This window comes from Dinoponera quadriceps, unplaced genomic scaffold (assembly GCF_001313825.1).
Source record: "Dinoponera quadriceps isolate SergipeBrazil2010 unplaced genomic scaffold, ASM131382v1 scaffold1308, whole genome shotgun sequence".
Lineage (NCBI taxonomy): Eukaryota > Metazoa > Arthropoda > Insecta > Hymenoptera > Formicidae > Dinoponera > Dinoponera quadriceps.
This window is the reverse complement of record NW_014555613.1, coordinates 2596197-2615456: the sequence shown is the minus strand read 5'-3', so window position 1 is coordinate 2615456 and position 19260 is coordinate 2596197. Positions and strand designations below refer to the sequence as shown.

The 19260-nt window shown below is 43.8% G+C and overlaps 1 protein-coding gene across 4 annotated transcripts; it reads right to left on the bottom strand.

Moving 5' to 3' along the window:
* Nucleotides 1-621: 621 nt before the first annotated feature.
* LOC106744864 (sodium- and chloride-dependent transporter XTRP3) lies at nt 622-17760 on the bottom strand. 4 transcript variants are annotated; one of them, XR_001374491.1, is made up of 13 exons: nt 16861-17760; nt 12617-12849; nt 12087-12107; nt 11764-11985; nt 11563-11673; nt 11224-11465; nt 10568-10706; nt 10289-10490; nt 9790-9949; nt 9550-9712; nt 8716-8916; nt 7880-7947; nt 6762-6826 (listed from the first exon to the last, which is right to left on the bottom strand). XR_001374491.1 is itself a non-coding variant. In XM_014619974.1 (12 exons), exons 1-12 carry the CDS (start codon nt 17108-17110, stop codon nt 6674-6676), a joined length of 2097 nt encoding a protein of 698 aa, XP_014475460.1. In that variant the 5' UTR covers nt 17111-17760; the 3' UTR covers nt 622-6673. The 4 variants fall into 4 exon arrangements, 2 of the variants coding, with proteins under 2 accessions (XP_014475460.1, XP_014475461.1); XM_014619974.1 differs by lacking the exon at nt 7880-7947 and having other exon boundaries at nt 622-6826; XM_014619975.1 differs by lacking the exons at nt 7880-7947; nt 16861-17760 and adding an exon at nt 15692-15816 and having other exon boundaries at nt 622-6826.
* Nucleotides 17761-19260: the final 1500 nt, after the last annotated feature.

The window sequence follows — 19260 nt, the reverse complement described above, 5'->3', positions numbered from 1 at the left end:
CAAAAACGCAAGGCAATAATTTCGGCAATAAATAAGCTTTTATTTAAACGCTTTGAATCTTGTGTACAGTGTGTGTCCTATTAAATATCTAAGTTTCAGTCGCTAAAAATTACTGCGATGATGCTCAAGTTCAAGAATAAGTTATATTAACGGATTGAGCATTCGCGCTATCAAAAACGTACGTAGTGTGTCGAGCAATAAAATACAATCGGAAGTACTCTCGCTTACTATGGAAAATCGATTTCTCCGGACTAAAAGTAATTACAGTTACGCATTCGTGTAAACCTAATTCTAACGAACGAAGGTATGTAGTAATACTCGTTTTCCTCTCCATAGTACTTTACGCAGAACTAAAGAAATTCTTTCGCACGGGATGGGAATCTCTTTTTTTTTTTTATTCCGACGAGGAGACTGCGCGTGATCGGACCTTAGCAGCCTAGGACAGAACTATTCAACATTAATTATGACAATTATGTTAACTATATGTACATATCACTTCGAGGAATTACCGAGCGCATCGGACACACAAACGTTTAAGCGAAACTCGAGATCTATCTAATACCGAAACGAGTAGAACAAGCGTGTTCGTTTAACTCTCGGTTTAACGGTGCCATTTAATTCTTTTTTTTTTTTTAGTTTCTTGTTTATTCTCAATAAGAAGATAGGCCAAACCACGTTGTATTGAAATTCTTTAATCGTTAAATCGTTGAAGACGGTATCGTGGAATTTACAAATATATACGTATATAGTTCGATTTTCAAAAAAGAGAGAGAGGGTCGGACGACGATCGCGAATGCTCCTTAACGCCATATCGATCGTTTTTGATTCAAAGCCGTACTTTGAGCCTTGGATAATATACCTCGTGCTCTTTCATCATGAGAAAGCGATTTTCCCTCCTGCATATCTTTTTATCATGCAATGATACTCATACGGTTACGATAAAGAAACATTTACATTTTTAACAGTGAATCACATCACGATAAAGACAAGAGAGCGGTAAGGCTGGTAAGCCAGAAGAAAGTAAATTCGATTGTCTTGAATTAAGAAACTCTCGTATATGACGTGTGAAATGTCGGTAAGAGGATAAATAATATACAGAAACGATGAGCGCCTCTTGCAACTTCTCGATGATGCAACATGACCTCGGACGGTATGAAGATGATTAAACGTTATAGCAGGCGGAACGCGATCGTTTTTGAGGAGGAGGAGAATTACCGAATTCTCCTGTTTTGCCGTGTCGCCTACCTCAGCCGACGTTATCTCATAATTCGGCATAATAAGGGCGACGAATGATTATTCCCTCTTATCGTGCACATCGAAAGAAAAAAAATGCAACTCGCGCGTTGTCCGCTCGCGTGTTCGCGCTTAAACGACTAGCTTCTAAGTTTGTGTTCCTCATGCACAAGGGAGGAAAGGGCATGCGCTTTATACGATGTAGAAAAAAGGGAAGAAAAAGTAAGTAGGTACGATGTCGTCTCACTATCCTACGCGATTAAAAAAAATAGGTACTTCACGAGGTATTAATTTAGATGCGGTACAGCGTAACGCCTAATTACTATTTACACATGGCACACACGCGTTACGCATCATCGAATTCGTTCTTATCTTACACTTCGTATCGCCTTCTATCCTTCCTTGCAATCTGAGCGTACCTCGTCTCTCACTCGCTTTTCGCAGTACCAGCCGTTAATTCGCGACTGCTCAAACGCGACGTACGAAAGGCGACGAAACGCGGCAAATGAAAAGGGACGATTCATCTTATGGGTTTTTTACGCAACGCATAACTTTCACTCACATTGTCGAAAATAGATGTACGTATTTATACGTGGATATTCTCTGATTATTCATATCGGAACATATGAACATATTTATTTACCTTGTGCGGCCTGCTGCAATAGACAAATAGCCGTCGCGAATTAATGGCGGGTACTGTACGTGCACGTTCTCGCAGGTTCGCGCAATTAACATATCTCAGTTTGAAATATGTACAATAAATAAGATAAAATAATCAGTAGTGGGGCGTTTCCGGGCTGGATCGTATGACGCATCCGCGCGAAATGCCTCGCGGCGGACGCAATTCCCAGTTTCGCACTCTCCCTTATTATTGACATCACGGTTATTATTCGACCGGCATACGCCGGTATCACATTTTCTTACGGACGAGAACTTAGCAGATGGGACCCGACGTACCGATCGACATCCGTACGTCGCTCGTTGATCATCCTAGCGCGGAATCGGTACACGGTATATCGATACCTAAAAGTAGCTGGACCAGCCAAACAACGATATACTTGCGCCCGACGTCTCGAGGAGTTCTTTCTTTCACGAAAGGAAAACTTATTCCGCAATAGTCTCCTTTTCTTCCCTTTTGCGTATTCGCAAAGAGGACGCGAAAGAGGAGCGTAGACGCAGCGTGTAAAGGAGGAGGGTCCATGAGGCCTGTTTTCAGCCTCTTCTGAATTTCAGTCCAATGTATCAAAAACGTTCTATTGTTGTAAGAATGATTGAAATCAGACGATCTTAGCCGAAACGGGTGTATTTTGACGCGTGAACATGTTCCTCCTGTAACTCCAATTAATTCCATTTCTTTCATCAACGCTCTCATGTCACATACGTATCGTCTTCTCATATTTGTGTATGTGAACACAGTGAACGCGTGTTGGTTTTGTTGATGAAGAATATGTTGTATATTTAATAATTCTTACAATAATATAATATAACGTTTTTGACGCTTTAGAACAGGATTCAGAGGGGGTCGAAAACAGGCTTCACGGACTTTCCTCCTTTGATCGTGCACACGGTATGTCGTACAAATCGCCTGATTTGACGGGAACGTTTCGAAACAAAATAGGAATTACTTTTTCGACGTATCGTTACGAGCAGTAACATGACGAAAAATAATAAGATATCTATTTACGAATTTCTCTTATACATCTAAAAATATCGAAAACTATGTTCGAGAGACTGTTTTCTGACAGCTGTGAAGAGACTTGATATATATATAGTAATTTACTCGCGCTTATTACACAGAGATTCATGTTTACTTCATTTGTTGTACGCTCCTCATGCAACACGATGCCGAATACTATTAGTTTATTCCGCATCGGTATGCGTTTCATCGAGATGTCACGTTCATTTAATGGCACCGCGTGACGCCTCGAGAATTCATATATCTTTCCTGGCGAAATTAATTTACCAGTAAAAAAAATACGTCACTCTATGACGTGTACTAATCATTTAAAAAACGATACCGTCAGGGCTAATGACGGACGCATGCTTGAATAAAAATTGAACAAAATAAAATCTAATCTAACTTTAGAGCCTGCACAAATGACTTACTTTCTCCACAACACAGTCTGATTAATTGATCGCCGACTAAAAGTGTAAGTTATGCGACACTTATTTGGTGCGAATGTTTGCCGAACTGAGAGCTGAACGTACGAATAAGTAACGTAGACCTGATCGACCGAGATTCCGTATTGTCCCGAATATTTTATTATGCATTACATTATTTTTTCTACGATCAAAGAGACCAAATGGCTTTTATAAAACATAAATTGTACCTGTAGCGTAATGTAAAGATATACGAATTAATCCACCCTTCTTGTGAAAGACGTCTCAACAGTGTCTCATTGAGCAAGTGCCAACGCACTGAAATTAACAAATTGACAAATTGATAAATTCAAACTGAAATTAATTCGTCTAGTGTCTTGGAGACCTACGTTGGACTTTAAAGACTCTTGGAGCCAAGGTCGATCGATCCTGGGACCATAATGACATGCGTATGGTAGAACCTCGGAGGAATCGAGATCGTGTAGAGGAGACCAGGTCAAGTTCGTCTAAGAGTTATATATATATATATATATATATATATATTCACCTTACGTGTTAATTATGTATTTACTGTTAGAGAAATAATAACATAATCGCAAAATGTTCTTTTTCAAGGCATAAATGCTTTCCCCTGAGTTTTGTTAAAATCGAGAAAAATATTGCAATTAAGAAAGGGGAAAGTCTGATTTATACGTGTTCGAGTAAATTTCCGAGTCTCGAAATTTTGTGTTAATGCTATTTTTCTGCGATAATATGCAACTTGCCCTGGTACCAGAACATATATCTGACCACGTTGCAACATATTCGTGTTCCAATCACAACGATGAGTTGTCCGAAGAGTCCTGACATCGAAACTCTGAAAAAATTTAACATCTCGTCCCGGTCTCCCTTACTTCTGATCGGGGCCGTGTTGAAAGTACGGTAAACAAATCAGCTACGCGTATGGCTAACTAACTCGACTACGTTCGATTTTATTGTCTAGTCTCTTCAACGTCTCTTAAAAATACTATCGATCCGAAAGTAAAAATCACGACGCTCAACGAAAATCTAATTGACTCGGACGAAATCAACGCTCGCACGTCCGATCGTGTATTGCATCACGCGATACTAAAAAGCCAGAACGTCCTATTCTCTTGGCTAAGTTTTTCCCTCTTATTTTTTTTTCTCCGCTATATGTATCTATATCATAATCCACCTGGTGATTCGCGATTCTACCCGGAAGCGCGACGTTCGACGATCAAGTACGAATAACGAGCCGTCGCTCGATACGACTGGTCGCATTCGCGCTACGTCTTTAAAACTCCGTATTATATATTGCTTTCAGAGTAGCGCGCATCGATCTGACGGATTGAGCTCGATTTTTAACGAATTCACGGTTTATCCTACATCTATAACGTGAAGATTCGCGTACACAGGTTATTTCAGGATTACAAGTAAACGCTGTGTCGGCTTATAGAATCCGGACGAAACAGTTTTGATGAATGCGTTTTCAATAAGTCCGTAAACTAAACATTCTCGATATGTCCAACGATAAATTTAAGTGTTTCGCGACATTACATGTATCGTAAAGTGACCGACGTTTCAAAAAGTTTGAAGCACTGATAACTTTGTAACTGGAGAACTCCAAGGCTCTGACACAGATATTCTATTTAAACAAGGCATTCTATTCATTCCCAGAAATGCGAAAATCTCGATTTTACAATGGTCTTTATCTCAAGTAGCTACGTGTCCTACAAATGAAGATATCGGCAATCGTATTAAGATGTGCTTTAGATCACATCTCGGTGCCACTTCGGCTCTACTCGGCGCTATCAAAGCTCATGTCTTATTAGCACGTACTAAATCCCACCACGCGCGAATGAAACACGACTGGAACGTGACCTTGCCCCCACCAACGCGCGCCGTTAACTGACCATCGACCACGTGGTCGAGTGTCCACATGGTCGTTGATGCTATTCATTGTCTGCGTTCAGCAGAAAAAGCAGCTTACTAAGAGCTTTGCGTTCATAGCCTATAATTGGAATTCTTTTAGATCTTCTGTAGGTTTAGAAGAATGCACCAATCAGAAGTAACAATCACAAAGCGCTTATTAAGCTGCTTTTTCTGCTGAATGCAAGCATTGACTCAACTAGTGCCAGCTAGCGTCAGCGTTCGCAAGTACTAAGCGCGTCGATGTTTTGAAAGACCAAACTCGCGAGCGAATCGGCGTGAAAACGCGAATTAACAAGCAATTTTCTCGACGTGCAATCTCGGGCGCTTCGTGCTGTTCTTTTATCACCAATTTACGGGAAATTACGAGGATAATTATGAGGATAATTGCAGCCAAATTTCGCGATAAATTGAGGATCTCCCCACATGACGAGCATCCTCTCATTCGCGGCTAAACCGTTCTTCGCGAGTTCTTCGAAAGACATAACATATTAAGACTGTTTTGTCGATTTCGCGAGTTCTATATTAGCTACATTTAGTTGATTCTCTACTTATAATCCTGAAATAACCCGTGTACGGTCGATATATTCTATATTTCGACGTTTGTGGTGAGGACGCACGGCCCCGATACACCAATGACTGTAGACATATAAAGACCAAACCTTGAGTGAACTTTTTGTCGGAAGTCTACCTGAGCAGGTTCTTCGCGTGGTAAATGATTCTTTTGATCGAAATTAAAGGCGTCGGACAAATTGCTGGCAACACGTAAGGTCTCCAATGTGTTACAAATATTCTTAATATAACTTGTAATTATCATAAGTATTTATAACCCGGGGAAAAAATGATTATATATGAATTTTGTCTCTTTATGGTCATGTATAATCATACGTCATTATATATGTCCACATCCGAAAAATATTGTTGCACAAACACAATCGAAGTAAAGGCTTACGTTTGTGGAAGCCCGCGTGATATTGACGTTCAATTGAATAAAACTATTTTTTTCTTTCATCTGACAATATCTCTTTCATAAAGAGGCAAAACCCATACATATGTGGGTCATATAATTATATATGATTATATAATAATAATACATATATATGTGTATATATATACATATGTATATGTATGTATACAAAATCATTTTTTCTCGGGGATGAATGTCGTAGATCTCTTATTAAAATATAATTTCCCGTAAATTTTCGTAAATTAACAACCGACCGTTGTAGTTGCTACGTGCTTCTTGATATAGTAGAAAGGTACAAGTTTAGCACTCAACAATATTGACAAATTTCAATACACTTGTTCGGCCCTTATATATGTATAATCACTGTCGATATCCAGCTCCGTACACTCGTTATAGTACAACTGGCAAACGAACGGAAGAAGTCATGGCATTTATATGCGCTCTTTAAAAACTCATCACTTCCATCTTAAAGGCTTTACCCTGCATTTCCTTGTTGGCGATTCTACCCATAGGCGGTGCGGCATTGTTATCGTCGTCGCTGTTGACGTCCTCATCCTCCTCCGGAAAATCCTCGAGTCGGTCATGATATTCATCAAGCTGAAAATCAAGGATTTGATGTTAGATATTTATAATACCACGATAGATCCACTAAGAGAGAAACACGAGGCTACGATCTTGACTTTTGGAATGTGAAATATCGCAAATTCAACGTTGGAGATTCAAACAGTTGGTTTTGCCAAAAGCTGCGATTAAGAGAGAAGGTGAACAATTTCAAAATAATTTCCACTGCCAGCATGTACGCACGATCGTAGCTTCAGCGGGAATCTAAAGATTCGGCATCGTGAGTGAACTACATCTCGGATGAACCTTTAGCTGCTGATCTTCACCACAAAGTAGAAAGCAAGCATACTGATTCGGTGCACTGATATGGAACTAGATTTGTGTTATAACTTTCATAACAATCATTCGATACATATTTATTGCAATGAGTGGACGTTTCCCTATTTCAGTAACTCGTGAAGATTTAATTCTAATAATCTATTAATATTGTAAAAATCCCATTGATTTGGAGATATAGTATGAGACCGTATTAAACCGTGCAATATCTGACTGACAGAATGTTAATGCTTGAAACTTGAAGATAAACCACCTCGGGAAACGTAATTTTAGTTCAATGTATTACATATGGGAGTTATCGTTTTGCAGGTGAGATAATTATGCTTCGAAAACTTTCCGAGAAATTAATTATTGTCTAATGTTCTACACATGGATCATTTATGACATATGTTTGGAAGATCTAATCATGCATTCAATCCGTGATGATACTTGGGTCATGAACGTATTAATATGAGCGCATTAAGATCGATAGGATCGATCGTCGGCATGGTATGTTCTCGCGATTCAATCGTGCACTAATGAGCAGCGAGACCATACCCGATGAGCATTACTCGTCGCGCGGTAAAGAGAAGGGAAGGGTGGAAGTATTTAGAGCTGCGTATCGAGTAATCGCTTGATGCTCCGCGTCGTCCGCGCGACACATACGCTAAATGCCGTGTACGTGTGACGATGAATGCACTAGGAGTAACATTCAGGATGCATTCACAAAATGTTGATACTCGTCAGGATGCATTCACAAAATGTTGAACTCACGTGTAACGTAGCTACGGGGATATCGAGTAATCGACGTTACCACAGACAGAATGGATGCTTACCTACAACTGCAGATCGTACGTTCAAATGTGAGTTACCTAGATTGCACACGCGCTTAATTGGCTCACCATGAGAACAACAATTGTGTCATTAGAGATCACGGGGGTCGCGAACGGGATCGCGAGCGGCATCGCGAGCACACGAACAACGAATCCGTTTGATCCTTCGACTGTCGAATTGCCTCGCTTTTACGTTATACGCGATCGATTACAGTATCACAATGATCACGACATTTCACGACGGAGACTGATTATTCCGGAATCCGACGAGCGATTTCTTTTGACAGATCTAACAGTGAAGCGACGAAGCGTCCCGACTAAGTATATAATATATAAAACGCATCCAACGGGAAACGTTGGTGTTCGAAGGATTGATTGCGAAATGGCTGCGCTGCGATTAAGATCGTGAGATTCGTCAGCCCGTGGTGCGCTAATTAAGCCGCTACTTCGCTTAAGACGCTTATCACGAGGGAAAGGGTAATCTCTACTTGTCGGAAACAATTAATTCAGGGGGGAGGAGCAACGCTACTTGTTCGAAAAGACCATTATCCCAAGGGGTAAGGCAACGTGCGTTCGTTTATCTTTGGTACGCCGAGTTAGTGGGTCCTTCTGTCGCGGATCTTTACACATTCCATCAACGAACGACCACAAGCCACAACGCTATCTTCACGGACATTTCCCTCCCTTTACCACATATCTTCCAACAGCCACAGCTCAAGGTTTCTACATGTGGGTACATATCGACTATCGATACGTAGACGGGCGGGCTCTACTCACGTCGACGTCACCCATCATCTCCTTGGTGGACACAGTGGTATCGATACGTCGAATACTGCCTTGATGGATGTCAACGTCGAGTTTCACACATTGGAAGCGTCGCAGGAGGAAAACTATCGGGATCGGTGCGATTCCCGCGAATATGATGATAGCGGCAATACCCAATACCCAGCCGGGATAACTCGTCGGTACTGCCACACCCTGAAAGTAAGCGCGAAAGTGTGATTCACACGATATCACCGCGATCTTTGCGTAAGAATCCGAAGTCTGTTTCTTCGACTGAACTCAATTTCCGTTTGTTGTATATGTAAGTGATTCATTACACTAAGAGGAAAATAAAAAATATTTATTCGATGCGCTAATAATATTATATTAATATTTTTACACTGAGAAGAAAATTTCTTCAAATGAGAAAAGATGCATTTTCTGTAATCTATAGTTTTTCGTGAAAGCGGGTGTTTATTCGATTCAAATAAACGAATTTAGAGTAATATATTATTAGTACCATCGAATAAATATATATATTTTTTTAATATCTTTTCTCTTAGTGTAAGGTCTCTTACGATTTTCAATCTTAAGACCGTTCGACAATAGCGTCATGTATGCAGTAAGACGTAAGCAGTGAGCTAATTGACCAGTTAGATTCTTACAGTCCAAGAATAATCTACTCTGATTGATCAATTAGCTTACTTCTTACATCTTGCTGCATACTTATTGTAGGATGATCTTTACGCCTATGTGCAAACTCAATGTTGAAAATCACACAAATAACCTTAGTTACATTATTGAAGCGTTTACGCAGCCTGCTATATACGTCATTATAATTTTTCTTACCAATGACGCGTTCCATGCCGAATAAGTCGGTTTCTTGATGAACATAGAAGCGACACTAGACACGAGGATGCACACCATTATAATAGGAGCGAGAAATCGCCACGTGAATTGCCAGTAAGCTCCTGGTCTATGTCCAGTCATCTCTTCGATATCTTTCGTGAATCTGCATTGAACATTTAACATGATTAGTAGCTTGTCTCACAGTGGCAGTAGGAAAGAGTCATGACCTTTCCGACTTACTTTTCGTGGCCGTATACGAAAATTACAGAGATCATTTCCATGAGGGCTACCATGACAAGACCGATGGTACCGGCGAAACTATCGAACATTTTCAGCCAGTATTCGCCCGCACCGGTACAGAAAATGAGTCCCACGAAGAAACATACCGTACAGACAACTCCTAAAAATAGCAAATTAGACGATTGAAACGAATATTTCAATGATTGTCGTGACTGTCTGGTAAGTTTCCTTAACGCGTGAAGCATGCATCGTTAAACCTCGACGGAATCGCGTTAAAATGAACGTTATTTGAAATATGTGTCATTCAAACCAAATGCGTTTTGAAGGAAACAACATTTCTGGTTCTTATGACTCAAATTTGGTTCTTGTAACCAGAAATTCTGTTTCCTTCAACCAAAACGCATTTGGTTTGTTCACTGTCTAGTAAATACAGCCAAACTTTTTTCTGCATAATATCTGTTTCCAACAGACTCGTAAGTCAGTTGTCTATAGCGCTCACCTGTCATGTACTGTTTCTTTATTCTCTTGAAGAGATCGATGTCGAAGATCACGCACAGCATGCCTTCGAGTATTCCGATTTGAGAGCCCAGGCCAAGAGCGAGGAGCATTAAGAAAAAAATGCAGGACCAAAACGGCGCGCCCGGCAGCTCAACGATGGCCTGAGTAAACACGATGAAAGCCAACCCGGTACCTTCGGCGGCCTGAAAGCAATTGTTGCTTTATTATTTCACGATCACCGGCCCACACGAGTTCTCACGGGAGTATCGCATTGACTTACGTTGTCCAACTCCTCGCTGAGACTGCACGGCTTCGTGACATTCACCGAAGAGTTGGACATAAAGCTTTCGTAGTCCTCGAGGTTGAACGAGGTCAAGTTAGGGGGCAAGTATCCCTTATCCATCAGGATATCCCTCGCGCTAAAACGAAAGCGATTTAACGTATCTTCTGTGTCCCTCTGTTGTTCGTCATGCTAACGATTATTATATATATATCCCGTCCCTCTACGACTCGGTCCCTCCCTCTCCTAAATGCTCCACCGTCAACCTCTGACTTGAAACAATTTCATTAAATTAAGTCGTACCGCGATAAGGCAAACTCTCGTTTCAGCAATTGACTTCCGATAATTTTAATCCGAGGAAATCGCTAATCGCCGCATCAACGCCAATACCGCGACCAATTGTCGCGGATTAATTTAATTAAATTACATCACGGTGTGAATTATCGCAATTATTCGATAATACAGCTGATATAAAAGCGACGACGCATCTCGAGCAAGCGGTAACGTTTAGCGTGGCCGCTTATGGACACATCCCACAGCCGAGGACGATGCAGACACATCTATCGGTTTCTTTTTGTCTTTTAATCTGCCTTCTACTACCCTCTTCGCGCGATGGCGAATTTAGAAAACGATGGCCGCTCTAGCGGTCGCATTACCTGACGACGCACTTGTCCACGTTTGACATTGCCTTGAACCCCAAAATGGCGAAAATGACAACGCTCGCGTAAATGGCAGTAAACGCGTTGCACACGCTCACCAGGATCACGTCCCTCACGCAGTTGTTGTCGGGTGTGTTGTAGCTGCCGAACGCGATCAAGGAACCGAACGCCAGCCCGAAACTATAGAAGACCTGCGTCGCCGCGTCAAGCCAGACCATAGGCTCCAACAGTTTCTCGACCTTGAACGAACGAAACGAAATGTCGATTATTCGACGTCCGGTCTTTCGACTGGCCTTCGCCTCTTCCTCCCGATAAGACCAGCCTCGCGATCGTCACCTTTGGTGTGTACATGTGTGCCAGTCCTGCGCTCGCACCCCTCAACGTTATCCCGCGAACGAAGAAGATGGTCAGCACGACATACGGGAACATGGACGTAAAGTATACCACCTGAAAAAAGCGGGAGACGACGTTCAGCGGCGATTTTCACCAGGTTGTCGCGAGACCGATCCTCCCCGACGACGACACCTGTGAACTCACCTTGCCGGACGACTGTATCCCCTTCATGACGATGAAGAATACGACGACCCAGCTGAGCAAGAGGCAAAGTACTATCCACCATTTGAGACCCTGGCCGTCATCGATCGACGGAGCGGCGTCCAAGGTCGTCCTGTACCAAAAATACGCGGTCTCCGAACTTTTGACGCATTCCTCGATCGGTTTCCCGTTCGCTTCCGGGCACTTTGCCCACGGCAGTGATTGCTAAATTGCGTCGGAATATGCAAATAGATCATTAACGAGCTCTTAAACGAGCGTATCATTATAGCGTTATTATTCATCGGCTAAAGAAGATGGGTACTTACACCGAAATTGATGGTAACAGCCTGCGCGCGCGATCATCATCATTATAAAAATAACAATACGTATTAATATCGCGTATAAATTTTAATATATTTAAGCACATACACACGGAGAAAATATTCTACTCTGACGGAGTAAAAAATCATCACAAAATGTTCTAATGCTGAACCATATCGAAATTATGATTGAATTTATGACGTGTGTTGTAAACTTTTAGTATATCATGAGTACACCTCACTAAAGATTACAACATTACTACATACTTAATTACAACATACAATAATAGCCATAATAATTAGCCATCATAATTCCGCTGTGAACCAGCATTATACAATTTTCACCACATTTCCTCCGTATAGAGCTTTCGTTTATTCCGTACAATCGTAAGCGACGACTTTCATCATTGATTTAAGTCTAAGTTTAAATAGAACGAAGCTAAAATAGAACGAGGCGAAAAAGTCGCTCGAAACATTTCAACGGATACGATTACGACGGTGTCAATCGATGTTACGTACTTTATCGATCTGCTTACCCTTAACGAGTTGAAGAGGTAGTAGAAGCACCAGGTAATAATGACGTTGTAGTAAAGCGCAACGAAAAAAGTGACTATACACGACGCAATTCCTATGCCGCCCAACCAAGGGTGTATAGTGTTCCAAACGCCCAGGGCGCCCTGTCGCATACGTTGCCCGAGGCCCAGCTCGATCAGAAAGAGGGGCACACCCTCCAGAATGAGCATCACGAAGAAAGGGATGAGGAAGGCACCTAAAATATACAAGGCGCGAGTGTCGTTTTAGAGGAATTTTAATCCAGAATTACGATACAGACGACGTGGAGTATAAATAAAACGAAATCGCCACAGAAAGGCTGAAGATATAATTAATTACGCGCATATTCAAGGTATATTTAATTACATGTATATAGGGTGGTTCCTTTCCCCCTCTCTTTCTCCCTCCCTCTCTGTCAAGCTCTTGTGACAGACGCGCTTCGCTTTTTGCGCGTCCGTTTCCTACCCCTGACAAAACCTTCCCTATCTCTCTCCCTTTCCCTTTAGATGTCTAGTTTCGCGGTCGTAGTAGCTGGAGCGCCTTGTATTGATCGAGCGACCTAAGTCCTAACCCGTTCAGCTACTCTACCTCTTTGCCGCTTTTTTCGACACATTCGCACACAGTGACCGGAACCGAAGCGAAAATCGCGGACTAAGGAACTTCAACGTCCGACCCTTCTCTATATCGAGCGAATCGTGATGAAGTCGTATAAAAACTGCTGCGATAGCGTGCTTTTAATTGCCTGAGTCGATCTGAGTTATATCCGATTACAGATAACCATAAAAGTTTCGATGACGATCCTTAGCAGTGACGATAACAAACATCATCAACGGGAGGTGACAGAGTGATGAAGGAAATACACACACGGAGAAATTGAAAACGGCACGAAAATATCGATTGCGATCCCTGCGTGTCGTCGTGGACTCGCGACGCACATCTCGTTCAACCTATTAAAGCGGCTCGCGGACTCCTCGTTTACCGCCGCTATTACGTTAGAAATCCGCGAAGGGCGGCAGATGTTAGACCGTCGGTCGCGTGCTTTCCGTTACATAGTGGATCGATCGATAGGCGTTCGGCGACGCGGCGCTCCGCGTCTCGGCGCGGCACAGCGCGAAGCGACGCGACGCAACGAGGAAATTTCCATTGAAAGCCGAGGCTTTGGCTCGTTCGGCCCAAAGCCGTGTGTGTCCGCGTGGGGTAAAAAATCAAACGGGAGGGGTCTCAATTGTCCACAGTAGCGACCCACAGGCGCCCAATTTCCCACCGGAGGCAATCTTTCGAGAGAGCGCGTTCTCCCTCATTTTTGTAGATTTTATTGAGAACTCAACTCGCGGATCAAAACAGCGAGGCTTTTCTCATCCTCGTCACGTTCCAAAGAAAGAACGTAAATGGTTTTCGGCAAGGTTAACCGTCACGCTAAACACCGAATCGATATAGAGACCACCCTCGCATCGCGGGGCGATTTAAAGATAAGCACGTTTGCGTGTGTCTGCGTCTAAAATTGAATCCGCCAAGATTACATCGATTTTTAATTTTAGATCCCGGCGTATCCTCCGCAGATGGAAAGCGCCCGTACCTTTAGGCGAACGTGTAACCTACGTATAACCTACGGCAATGAGGTGGGCGTTCGAGCGGTATATCTGGTAACGGAAGCTCGATCTGCGCAGTTGGTGGATGATGGCAACCGATATGATTACGACGTGCATAAACTTCGACGTAATAATCACGCGAGGACCCACCGTGTAGTTCCCGTGACCTACTACCTGCGTCTCGCGAAAATAGATATGTGTCGGACGGCGTGTCTGAAACCGCTCGTTCGCTCTCGTGATTGATAAGAGAACGGCCGCTCTTCTCCTCTTTCTCTCTTCGTAATTCGACGCTCCTAAAATGACTCAAGGTACGGGAAAGAGAGAGAGAGTTTCACGGTCGTGGGTGGTTTTCCATCGGGAAAGTTTAATGGCGAAAAGCCTGTCTAGCTTGAGAGATGTATATGCCCGTGTTGTATACGCGCGTGCCCATGTATCATGTGGCCCCAAACAAAGTGCCACGTTGATGTGCGTACACGCCTCTAGTGTTATTCGCTCGGTTGGTCGACCTTCCACGTCAAGTTCGATTAAATCACGCGTAACCTTGAACTATCTTGATCTCGATGAATAACAGATCTCCCTTCCGTATTGATTTCGCGTCTTAATTTATTTCAATTTATTTGTTTTTTTCCCGCAATTGAGCTGAGTGCTCGCCGGGCTGGACAACACATTAGCGATACTCAGGAGCCGAGAATATCGCGCGAGTACGCGTTGCAAGATAAACGTATCTTGTTGAGACATCGTCGAAGTCCCAATAACTTGATCGATAAGTTTGCACGGATCCTGATGTGGATGATATTTTTCACAGCGTTAACTTTTTGCACGAACGACGCGAGAATAATATCAAACACGTTTTTCCAAGGGGAGGCTTAATAACTTCTACTTATAGCAAGAAAAAGAGTCTACGAGGATTGTAGCCAGGTATACCTCCCGGTATATGCCTAGTACTTTTCCACGCAAAACATATTGTGGCGCGCTTGCGACCAGACCCTTTCAGCGTGTGATATTGTTTACAAAAAACATAAATTAACGAATCAACCTTAAGAGCTAGTTAACGATTGATCAATTTTTATTCACCGGATAGAGGTTAGAGATAATTGTCTCATTTTTGATTCCATCGACTATCACTCTCTTCTTACCGTTCCTCTCCGATAACATATAGAACGATCGCGACTTAGAAATGAAAGTGGGTCAAACAGACTCGAGCGGAAGAGCAGGATTAATGAAAATTAAATGAATCGTGCAAAGCCAAACCATTCGTCGTCGCATATGTTAAAATGAGCCGTCAAGCGTGATCTGGCAAATTAATATTAATTTTTCCATCCGCTACACCGGTAGTCTCGGTGACGGTTCTTTGCTGCTCACATTAATCATCGAAATTACACGATAGAAAAGTGTGTGCCTTTAAGGACGCGAATGCGCGGAAGATTTCGTAGCAGTTATATTTAACGACGGCGTGGGACTGTGGGATACCTGAAAATAGTCGTCGACCATTATAGTTAGCCGCGTGCTATACTGGCCTCCACTGCCCTCGTATCGAGCAACCTTGTCCCTGCTCTTCTTCGCTTTACGTCCGACGCCGTAAAGGCTGACGCCGACTGTAAGTTGCAAGATTATTTCCAATGTTGCACATAACTTTATGGCAACAAGTTCATACGTTGGCGTGCGTCAACACTGTGTTACACAGTCAAAAAGGTAAACAATAGGATCGTAAAAAATTCCGAGATAAGGACGCTTTACATTCTTCGAAATCCAAAACGTTCGAATCTACGGAGGGCACTGCCGGATTTCTGAGCGGATCGCGCAACGCGAGACACCTTGAAAATAGTTGTGTCTCGAATTAGAGTGCATACTTGGAACTGCGAAACATTTGGAAATATTTCAAAGTACGTGTACAAATTTGTTAATTAATTCTAAGTACACGATCCATTCGTCCCGAACCGGATGGGCAGAAATAAAAGGCGACAACTGAGCAAAAACTGAGTGATCTCGAGAGAGGGAAACTTGTTACTTCGCGAAAAGGCTTTCCATCGAATCCTTCTGAGTTGACTTATTTTTTTTTGAGATTGGACAAATATAATCTTGCAAGTAGTATAGGCATGATCGCGCTATTTTATAACATGTATACGAGAAAAAAAAAGACTTTTTGTCTCGACTCAGCGTCAGCGTGGACGCTGTTGTAAGGGAATCGCCGATGTGTTCCTCGGATCTGACAATATATATATATATATATATATGTGTGTGTGTGTGTGTGTGTGTGTGTACATTATATACGTGTCCATACGTGAGAAACAGGAGTTTACCTAGCTACTCACTGACACGCACGTAGTTCAAGAACATCCCGAGATGTCACTACCTGCGTGAAGGTCGCAAAAATAAAAACACGCGGTTTTTCGATATATTACACGGGCGAGGTATAACGTCACTGCAATAACGCGTATAAATAATAACGTGTCGCCGCGCAATTTCTTTTTGTGTGCCATGACATCTCTCATGTGGTAAATGTTAATCGATCGCGAAATTTTCTCGCGTAACCCGTATTCTCGTGTGGCATAAATTACTCCTTACATTAATATTTACACTTCCGCCATGTGCGACCACATCGCGGCACGTACCGCAATCGAATCAGTGAAGATACTCACCACCTCCGTTCTGTTGGCACAGGTAAGGAAACCTCCAGATATTTCCCAGACCCACGCTGTATCCGATAATACTGAGAAAGAATTGCATTTTGCCGCTCCACGCCGCTCTGTTCTCCTCCTTCGCCTCCTGCTGGGTGTTAACGACATTCTGATTTCCTGTCACGATCGTTACGCTCTGCCCGGTTTGGCGGTCGTCGTTCAAGGGAGCCAACTCGTGCCCGTTTCTCGCGGTCTCAGACCTGACTACCATCCTCTCGGGGGTCTCGATTGATACACGTGGAATCGATCACCCTGATGACCGGTGGCTGGTGTAACGTAATCGAGAGATCCCCACTGCGCCCTTCGGCCCCGTTCGTGGAGGGTGTACGCGTGACGACCTCACGTGCCGTTTATCCTTCACCTTTCGATGATTTTCCCTCCGGTGTCCACACGCTCCTGCTGACACGTTCCTCTCACCTCTCTTCCGTCAATCCTTCTGAATTATTCCATACGATCCGACGGAAACACGTGTATCGTATGATGTATCTTCACGAGGTCTCTTCACTGGGTATTATCACCACCACCACCACTATCGAATCACCTGAACCACCACCACTACTACTACCACTTACCAACGCCGCGACGCCTCGCCGATTTCAACGAAAGACAGTCGCCGGTGGCGAACAGCAGTCGTTGTACAACAACAACAGCGATAACAATAACGGTCAACAACAAATAACAATAACAGTGGCAACGGCGATTATCTTTATTTATTTAATCGTAATATCAACGTTCGCGCGCCTCTCTCGGGTCTGTAGGAGAACACCCGAGGATCGATCCTTCGCGACCGACGACGATCTGGCTGCTGGCGCGGTCGGTGCAAGTGTAAACTCCTCGGTGAGCGAAAAGTAGCCTCTATACGTCCGAGTCCCGTTCGTCTTCTATCGATGCGAGCGTGTCCCGGCGACGGTGCTTCTTATTGACTGTTTGCGGACGCATAGAAGTGGGCCGCGGCTGGATGGAAAGGGCGCGAGGTGTGAAAGGATACGTCATAGGATAGGCTAGGACCTGTTCGTGAGAAGGTGTGGGTGGTACGCTGGCAGGTGACCCAGTAAAAATTGAGCGTTGATACGACGTTACGAAAGGAATCCTCGACCTCCCCGCGTCACGTGATTAGTCCTTATTATTATCGAAGGATACCGACGTCCAACGCTGAGGAATGATGCGTCATCCGCTGTCGGCTTTGACACTGGAAGATACGACGCGGGGGTGCACCTTGCGTTTGGAAGAGATTCGTACAGCCGTGTGCGCGAAAGGGCGAATGAAAGTACGCGCGTCGTTAAAAGTTACCGTCGGGACGAAATATCGATCGATCCTCCGTGCGGAAGCGAGACCTCCGAATGAGGGAAAGAGTTGGACTGAGAGGAGGAGAGTTAGAGAGGGACGACAGACAGAGAGAAAGTGAGAGAGTGAGAGAGATCGAAAGATAGAGAGGGTGCCGAAAAGACTGATTCCTGGCTTCGGGTGCGGGGGTTCGATGTTCGATATCTAAAATAGCTCAATTTGTTTACGATATTCTCGTCAACTTCGAGAGTCAAGGATAGCAGTGGTCTCTCTCCAGCCTCATAGGTCGAATTCCTTCGCTGTTGCTCGCAAATAGAGTATTAATCGGGAGTCACGAGTCCAGCATCGTACTTGATCCCCCTCGATTCGTATTTGCCCGTGAGGAAGACGTGGTCGCGCTCTTCGTTGTCGTCGTCGTTACCTCCGTCTCGATTTCAGGGACGACGTCGAAGGATTCACTGCAGACCAGTCGATTACTTATACTCAGTAGTCTTCGGACGAGTCGGGCTGATGTCGCAGTGGACGCCTGTGTGTCGACGAAACTCGAGATTCGCGGAGCATTTGGTACCCATGTATAATACCACTCTTCACTGGCGTGTCGAGTACTCGGGCTTTGTACTTAGCTTCGTGTACCTCGTCGGCACGTAGTGAAACGAGGTCTCGTTGGCGCGAGAAGCTCAGACGACGGATGCGTGAAATTTTTGCAATGGGTGTCTCGTAGCTGGGGAATAATGCGACTCGTTCGAACGTCGATATCGGACTGAACCGTCGCTACTGCGCGACGACGTGCGCGAGGGAACCTACGGAACGGGAACCTCTGGAGCGACGTCGACGAAGGTTCGTTCTACCCGTGGTCTGGTCCCTCGATTGGCCGAGGTAATTGTTCGCGTACGCGCATACGCCGGCTGGCCGACCCTTTTCAAACGGCGGCGAGCCTCGATGCGCGCGCGCAAGACGGAGGGAGAGAGAGAGAGGCCGTTGTTATTTTATTGTATTACACAACCGTCCGAGATATTGCGCTGTGATTTTCTCCTTCCGAGAAAATATGCGAACTTCGGGTAGCGGCCGGGATAATTC